The 9,476-nt window shown below is 34.5% G+C and overlaps 1 protein-coding gene across 1 annotated transcript; it reads left to right on the top strand.

The window, feature by feature from the left end:
• The first annotated feature begins 1,354 nt into the window (after window positions 1-1,354).
• Window positions 1,355-3,130, top strand: LOC133784157 (NEP1-interacting protein-like 1). Its single transcript, XM_062223634.1, has 5 exons — window positions 1,355-1,668; window positions 2,040-2,191; window positions 2,307-2,390; window positions 2,486-2,662; window positions 2,891-3,130. Exons 1-5 carry the CDS (start codon window positions 1,464-1,466, stop codon window positions 3,032-3,034), a joined length of 762 nt encoding a protein of 253 aa, XP_062079618.1. The 5' UTR covers window positions 1,355-1,463; the 3' UTR covers window positions 3,035-3,130.
• The last annotated feature ends 6,346 nt before the right edge of the window (window positions 3,131-9,476 follow it).

Genomic DNA, 9,476 nt, shown 5'->3' with positions numbered 1-9,476 from the left:
TAATTTTAATTCTACATGTTTTTTATGTATACCACATGACAATTGATACAGGTTCTTGGTTTATCAAGCCCCCCTTTTTTTAATTGTTCATGGTTTAGTTTGACTGTTTTGGATTTCTTGCTTGTCTATACTACTAGCTAAATATTTTAGATATTTCTTGAGGCATTTCCTGCCTACTACTGGAAATATCTCAACCAAATCTTATGTGGAGCTGTACTTATGGGGAAAACATTCAATTTATTTTAATGAAATAGATATCAATTATATCTTTCTTCTTTTGTTATTAGCATAGCCAAAAAAAAAGGACAGTAATGAGTAATGGGTGAGGAAGACGTGAAGAAATGTGCACTGAAAATATCAAGCTATAATACCTACTCATTAATGGAGTTCGACTAGGCCCACTTGCCAATACCATTCTGATATATAATATACATATGTATGTATGTATATATCAGCCCACAGAAGCTGCTAGCTTAACCACCATGGCAGCACCTGGTTTCGCTGTTTGTTTTCCTGCTTCTCTTTGGCCTGTAATTACTGCTTTTATTGCACATTTCTTTTGCCAAGCCATTGTTTTTATTTTATTTTATTTTTCCCTGCTTTCAATTAATGTTTGAATACTGACAATGCAAACAACAAAGTTTGCCCTCTATTGCAAGAAAGATCTTATAGTGTACTGAATTTTAAACTAGGGTAGGGGCATGGAGTATGAGCATGTAGGATAGAATTTGGTTCAATTTGGCTCACCTATAGTAACGTTCTATGATGTCACAACAATTAAACTAATTATTATTAGATATCTAACAAACCCAACAAAAAAAGAAAAAGCAAAATGCCCTTGTGAACAGTTTATTGAATCAAGTTTGAATGAAAAAAAAACCAAAATTGTTCTGATTTCATGAACTTAAGGGTTTAATGCAAGACACTAGTGTGTGACATAAGAGGATTCTGACCCTTTTTTACAGCCAACTGGAGCCAGTTATGCCACATTTAGAAAACCCAAAACCCCAAAAGTGACAAGAGGGTTACCCAAACAATGACAGTTGTAGTATACCATCACTTCCCCATAAAGAAAATAAAGAGGGAGGTGTGGGTATGTAGATAGCTTAAGGATCTGTCGTTGACATGCAATGCTGTAGCTACTGCTTTCCCAAGAATAGCATTATCTTCTCTCGAAAGCAATATGTCCTATGAAGGGTAATCAAGTCTCTATCATTTATTTGTATGTAACTCTTGTTTGTGAATCTGTACACTATTTTCATTTGTTTTATTATCATATATAAGCTAATAAAAATACTAATGCTAATAAATCATACGATACATTGCATAAGTTGGTGAACCTTGGCTCTAGGTCTCTTAAATGCCAAGTATTAATTCATTTTATTGCCCTATATAAATGCTTGTGTGTTTTGCTAGCTAGCTTCACTTCATATTCCCAAGGCAGAGCTAGCTTTTTAAAGTGCATGCTTTCTCACACTACCAATATGCCAAGTTTGAGTATTTATGCCATGATGAAGGGGTGGTTTCTTGGTGTAAGAGCAGCATTAAGGTCTGAGGAGGACCCTTTTTCAAAGTGGGGTTTGGCTGAAATTGGTGGTTGTGCTGGATTTCTGTCTGCACTCGTGAAGAGAATTTTGTTTGCTGGTTTTGCCTGCATTCTTGCATTAGGTATGTTAGAAGTTCAAAAACATCATTTTAAATGTCACTGAACAATGAAGTTTTTTTAATGTTGTCAAATATTGTTTTTTTTTTCTTTTACAAGAAGAGCATAGTGAGTTCTTGTTCTTCATAGTTTGACTTTATGTTGAGGAACCAAAAAATTATTGGTTACTGGGCATTGATTAAAAGACCATAATCAGTCATAATCAAACTTCTTGAAGGGCTCCACCTCCAACTACCTATACTACTTGTTTTCATTGGCTTGTTGTTAAAGAAATTGGTGCAAAAGTGCTTTCATTTACATGTTGCTTCTACATTTAGGTTCCTTAGCTTGTTAGTTGGGTCTAGTGAATAAAACTTATAAATCTTTTGCTTTATAGGAGGAGCTATAGCGGGAATGATTCATGGCGCCATAAAAGGCCAAACTACAGAAACTGGATTTCTTAAAGGAGCTATTACAGGAGGGCTAGCTGGGGCAGTTGCAGCGATTCAATTGCTGGAATCAGCTGTGGATGGTGAACCATTTTCCAAGGTATACAATTTATAGACAAATATATATACATGTATGTATAATACATTAATGTATCACTTTCTTGAAACAGTGCTAAGTATAGTTTTTTTTTAAAAAAAAAAAAATGGTTTTGCAGATTGCCGTATTGCGTACTTTAGTAAATGGAAAAGTATTTATGGAATTTGTAAGTCCTGCAGTGCTTAAAGCCTACCAGTGTCAAGTAAGTACTTTCATCAGTATTTCTAGTAAATATTTAAATCTAAAATTTATTGCTAATAAGTTTTTAATTGACATTTTGCGAAACCCTTTGAGCAGGTTAGTACACTGGAAAATCATTATATAGAATTTGCAGACATATATGCCACTGCAACAATGAAAGGATTGTCCCATATCTCCATTCAAAAGCTTCCTTCACATAAATATGGCTCTACCAATTATGATACCAACCTGCTTCATTCACATGATGAGTTTTGTTGCTCAATTTGCTTACAGGTAAAATACAATGTCTCACTATTTCTTTACCCTAAGATTAAATGATAAGATATACATAGTATGCTAGAAATGTCACATTTATGTAAATAAATATCTGTATATATATATATATATGCATAAACATGGAATTTCCTCTTTTTCTGTGTTCTTTACGACCTACTGTGAAGAAATTGGAAAGGCTTGGTTCAAATGTATTAATAAACACTGTAATGTTTCTGTTTTTGGCAGGAACTGAAGGGAGGAGACTCAGTAAGAAGACTTCCCAAGTGTGGACATTTCTTTCACTTAGACTGTATAGACCAATGGCTGATGAGGCAAGGCTCTTGCCCCATCTGTAGAATATATGTTTGTAATGACAGAAATGAATTGTAAGATTATTGGGTCTCAACTGAACCCATCAGGGAAAACAAATTAAATTTCTTGAACAAAATTAAAAAAATGTGTATAAAATTGCAAGATTTTAAGTCACATGTGGATACTCTTGTCTCTTTTAAAAAAGAGTACTTATGATTACTAGGGATACTTGCCATGGTGATCATGAACTAAAAGCCTCAAATGATTGATGTATATCATGACTAACTTATATACCAATTTGTTAAAAAAAAAAAACTTATATACCAATTAAACTAAATAGGATGATCATTAATAGCTGAAAATATAAAACAATTAATACCATATGCTGTGATATACACATAAAAGGATTAATGCTATAATGAAAGCACTAAATATTAATTTACAAAAAGTAACGTCTTCTTCAAATTTAAAAAAATATTATGGCAAATATGGCTCTACAGGGTGAGAAAGTTTTCTAAGTAAATTCACCAATAAATGTAATAGAAAAGTAAATGGATATCTCAATCTTCAAATTTCAGAGAAGGAAATTCCAAACGTTCAAATTTGTAAACCAACTGTTATTATTATTGTCCCACTTTATGACGGGGATTTTAGCATAATGACCCAAATTTATGCCGTTGATGCAAATAATTTTATTTTTTTGTTATCACTACAACATAAAAATATCATGAAGTCACATAATTCAAACAAAACACCCAATTGTAAGATTAATTGGCCAAAACAAGCTGAAGTAAATTAATTCTTACAAAACTCATGAGGTCATATTAATGTTGAAATATTAGAACTGTTTTAGGATATAGTACTTGTTGGAACTTTTTTTAAAAATAAAATGAATTATTAAAAAAATGTTTTTTATTTTCCATTTGTAATTCTTATTCTTTTTACTTTGTAATATTTATGCCCCAAAAAGCTTAGTTAGGTCCCCAATCTTTCAAAAGCTTAGTTAGGTCTCCAATCTTTTCAAATCATATCATTTAAGTCACTAAATTGTTATTTTTTATTTTTTTCTTTCAAAATACATAAATAAAATATAAAAAAAATAGTAAATCAATTTAAAAAAAAAATAGATCACTTAATTTATGACAATAACAAATATGACATTGAAAAAAATATATATTTCATGACATTTTAAAAAATATTTAATAGTTTTACAAATTAAATTAACTTTTCATTAAAAGAAATTCTTACATATATTATTTTTAATATTAATAACTGAACTATCACGGGATTATCAATATTTATCATGTCCATATTTATTTTTATTTTGTCAATTTTTTCTATAATGAAACTCATAATTAATCATATATATATATGCACATAAATAACTTTATAGACACTATTAAATTTATAAAAACAATGTATGAAATAAATAAGCATAAACATAATAAAAATTATTAATATCAAGATAATCGAGATAATATAGCTATTAATATTAATTATAGAACAACAATGTAGGAAGGAATATTTTTTTTAAATGAAACATTAATTTAATTTAATTTATAAAAATATTAAATATTTTTAAAATGCCATGAAAATATTTTTTTCTCATGTCATATTTGTTATTGTCATAAATTAAATGTCCAAATATATTAAGAATGATTCACCATTTATTTTGCATTCTTTTATGTTTTTTTTAAAAGAAATCAAAATAGAATTAAGGGGTCTAAATGATACGATTTGAAAATGTTAAGGATCTAACTAATACAAGATCAACTTTTGAGACCTAACTATTACAAATTGTAAAGAATGGAAACTACAGCTGAAAAATATCTTAAAAAATGAAAAGTGTCATTTGTCTCCTTTATGATAAAAAGTCTCACATTGATTTGGAGCATTCCATTAAGGGATTATATAGAGTGGAAGTTCTACCCAGGATGCCCCTAGGGGTACCAACTTTTGTGGGAGAGGGAAAAGACACACCAATGCTCACCTGACCACCATACGTGTGCACCGCCATTGTCCGACTGAACCAACCTTAGTTTAATTAAATTAATTGTTCTTCGGTGTTAGGAATACTGACCAAATGACGACCTGGGTGTTTTGTCCTAGGACGACGCAATTGATGGAATGTCTTGCACAATTTAGGCAGATTTGCAAAATGTCTTAAAGAGAGCAGCATGATCTGTGACACATCCTAGTAAAATCATTTGATAATTTTGTTCATTTTTACATAAACAATTTTAAGATGTTCTTTTTGCCTTGACTATGAATGATGATTTTACTAGTTCTACTACTTTCGATATTAATAAACCATTCTATTTTGAGGGTATTCATTTCAAACGTTGGAATCAAAAAGATGTTATTTTTCCTTTCCATGAAAAAATTCGTTTGTGTATTGTCTACTGAAAAACTTGTAATGTTAGATTCTCCTAATGAGAAAGAAAAAGATAAATTGACTAAGGATTTAGAATCTTGGGTTGACAACGATTTTCTCTGTAAGAATTTTACTCTGAATGGTTTATGTGATGACTTGTATGATTATTATAATTCTGATAAGTTCGCGAAGGAGATATGGGAGGCATTACAAAAGAGATTGGAACCAAAAAGTATGTTGCCAACCGCTACTTGAAGTATCAGATGACATACGACAAATTTGTGGAGACACAATCACATGAGCTTTAAAAAATCGTGCATGAGATTATCTCATAAGGTATGACCCTTGATGCACAATTTCAAGTTGTTGCTTTAATTGAAAAATTACCCCCTAGTTGGAGGGATTTTAAAAATGTTCTCAGGCATAAGATTAAGGAATTTCTTTAGAAAGATTGATTACCCACATTCGCATTGAAGAGGAGGCACAAAAGCAAGACCAAAAAGATGAGGTGCTTGTTGTCTCAAAAATCAACAATAAGAAGTTCACTATTATAATCTGAATCCAACTGACAAACATTTTAAGAATCAGAACTACAAAATGAATCCTAACCATAACAACAATCCTCTAAACAACGGTTAGAATTGGAACCTTTCAAGGAACCAAAATGGATAGCCACATCAACCACCCTTAAAGAATGACTCTTGATAGTTCATTTGTTACAATTGTAACAAACGGTGTCATATGGCATGTAATTGTCAGAACAAGCCACGCCCTACTCCATAGACTAACTTGACTGAAGAGTCATTTACGACTATGATTATTGATACTAACCTTGTTGGTGGATCAAAAGGGTGGTAGGTAGATATTGAAACTTCTCACCATGTGTTGTTATGATCGTACTATGTTCAAAACATACATTGTTGTTGAGGAAAAGAAAGTATTGTTGGGAGACTCCCACACTACTACTATTGCGAGAATTGGAAATGTGGAACTAAAGTTACCCCTTGAAAGACTTTATTGCTAAAAATGTAATGCATACTCTAGAGATGAGAAATAATCTAGTTTCTAGTTTTCTGCTTAATAAGGTTGCATTTACTCAAAATATTGGGGTTGATTTGTACACCATCACTAAGAATGGTATTTTTGTGGGGAAAAGTTATGCTACTAATGGCATGTTTAAATTGAACGATGAATTTAATAAACCTTCTTCTTCTGCTTCTATGTTGTGTAATTTTAATATTTTGCATGCTAGACTTTGACATGTTAATAAGAATATTATTAAGAAAATAAGTAGCTTAGGTTTAATTCCTAAAATGTTTTTAAATGATTTTAAAAAATGTGATTTTTGTTAGGGATGAAAGTAAAAAAACAGAAAAACTGAATTTTCGGTTCCACTTCATCACCAAATTTGGCGGTCGGTTACGGTTTAGGTTTTTTTGACCCGATTTTCTGTTAACTAATAAAATGATAAGAGAGTTAGTAGAAAGAAATGAATCACAACACATGTTTTTTAAGTGGTTGTCGTAACGAGACCTAGTCCATGAGCCACTTGTATAAAGGAAAGCACCGAAATTGCAAGCTCTTTAGGGTTTACAGCTTGGGCAGAGAGTAGTCTTGCTCCAAGGTAAAATTGGAGTCCAAAATCTAGGGTTTCAGATCCTTACAAATGACCCTCTCATACTCTATTTATAGGTGGCATGAGGGCAGCTAAAAGGGTTATTTGCCTCTAATGAAATATACATTTACATTTTTCCCACATTCTGTGGGAATTATTCATTACATATTGGGCACACTACACGTGTCATCTCGCTATAGGCCTAATTGGGCGGTTCCTTAGTCTAAAAAGGGGGGTGGTCCCTGAAATCCTAATAGAAAGGAGCATGGGACCACTCCTTCAATCCATTATGCACATGGGCTGCACTATGTGGTCCCAAAATCTTCAAAATATTGTTAAGTTGTTATTGGGGCATCTCAAGCTCTCCGAGAAGTCAGCGTGAAAGTGCTCCCTAGACCTGATCTCGGGGACCTCCCGAGGAGTTACGCTTTAGGAATTCACGGAAGGTTCTAAGACTCTTTTTTGGGAGTTTAGTATCTTGCATACCGATAACTTGTCGGCATGGTAGTCATCATTCAAGGACTTCTCAAGAAGTATGCAACATATGTCGACACGTGTCTCTAAATGATAACATGACTGGTAGCCCGAAAAAGGCCTATAACATATGCCCCCCCCCCTTCCCCAAGTCTCTGGCGTACTTCGTGCAGTGGAGACTTCTTGCAAATCGACACGTGGCAAACAAAACTATTCGAGCTCCTGGTCAGTGACCCTACATTCGTCTAGACACGTGTCGAACAGGGAGGTTGTTTCAAAAAATTTGTTGGGGACTGACAACAGGACACATGCAGACTTTCTAGTGGTGGAACCTCTGCGATCGCCTTAAATGTCGAGGCATGTGGAATTAGCCGAGTGGTCAGACCCTTGCGAATGCATTAAATGCTGGTGACACATGTCACATATCGACTAGTCGGGACTCTACGAATTCATCTGCTGATGTGTCTCGAGGTGTAGGCTGTCAGTCAACGAGTATCTTGAGATGGTACTTTTCAAGGCGAGACGTTGAATGGTACTCGAGTACCTATGACAATGATCTATCCATTGATTTAAAATTCAGAGGGCTTTATTTAAACTCGTAATTCTTCCTCTTTTCTCCTTCACTGGAAAGCTTTTGCCATTCTTGCACTTCTTCGAGTTGCAGACTTGCCCTGTTTCACCAGAGACTTTCCTGACTATCACCCATTGTTCGACATGGAGCCAATCAATCATCCCAACAATTCGGTGAGGATATTAGAAGTCAAAGGGTGTCGATTTATTCGCATGAGAACTACATACCAGACCTACCAGCATTTCGTAACACGTAAGTCTCTTTTACTTGAGCTACCTCTTTCCAGGTTTTGTATATGGTCTATAACTTATGGGTTTGCCCCGAGGTTAGGGATTTCTAGGGTTTACTTCTCCCTTTTGGTTCTTCCTTATTTTCCCGTAGCCTTCTACGAGCAATGTCTTTCTTTTTATGTGAATCTAAGTACCTTGGTGATCCCTCCCTTGACCAAGTGCTTTACTGCTCGTTTTTGTTTTAGATGTCTCATGACTCCAAACTCGAAGAGTTACTCGTACACGAATATCACTGCTTCGATACTGGGTTATTATCCTTACTCCGTGATGAGCCAGAAGAACAAGTTGTCGAGGAGTCTCCTTTATCGAGGAATTTACGTTTATAGAGGGAGAGTCTAGAGCATGAGGACCTAGCTGTATCAAGAGCAACCACGACTCATGAGTTTCAAGAGCTTCACGAAGGAAGGCGTCAGGGGTTTGTCAAACGAACTTGGGCTATCGCGACATCTGGCCATCATCTTCCTCAGCCAGAATTATCGTGGCGCTACCTAGTCTGATGGCTCAAGCTCTACCAGCTCGCAGGACCTTCGGCCTCTCAACCTCTGGGCCCTGTGTTAGATCCTCGAGCACCTCCTCCCAGGGACACACACTTCGAATTAGAGAGCATCGTCTCCAAACTAACATCCGTGGATGCGCTCGGAGCTATCGAGAAGCATTATAGAATCTCCTCCACTCACTTCATTAACAGGATGTAATGCCCTAATAAACCAGGACCATTACACTATGTGTTTAAAATTGTGCTCAGCTCGTTAAGCAAGTCGTTTGGACTAAAATTTGTAATTAGGTTTAGTTAAAAATTTAGTATAAAAGCTTTTGGTCAAATAAATTATACTTTTCATTAAAAGATTTGGTATGTACACGGGATCCCAAAAAAAGTTTATAACTGATACAAGTGAAAATAAGCAAGGTACATAATAGCCGTCCTAAGCAGAAAAACCATTAAACCCTAGATCTCCAAAAGAAGTCTCGACCACGGCAGTCGTGTAGGTTGCCTATGTACACGCTGCCCCTAAAGCTCTCCAACTCATTGCTGGTCTAGCTTCCCCTTGCCCTTACCTGCAACACGTAGCACCCGCGAGCCAAATCCCAACAAGAAAACACAGTTAAGCAAATAGACAATCAACAGATTATAATTATAAATAGTCTGCTTAATAATTATAAATAATTCTTGGCAATATTCAATCTATTTATGTAGC

This window comes from Humulus lupulus, chromosome 6, assembly GCF_963169125.1.
Source record: "Humulus lupulus chromosome 6, drHumLupu1.1, whole genome shotgun sequence".
Taxonomy (NCBI): Eukaryota; Viridiplantae; Streptophyta; class Magnoliopsida; order Rosales; family Cannabaceae; genus Humulus; species Humulus lupulus.
The sequence above is the reverse complement of the archived record's forward strand: the minus strand, read 5'-3'. Positions and strand labels throughout refer to the sequence as shown.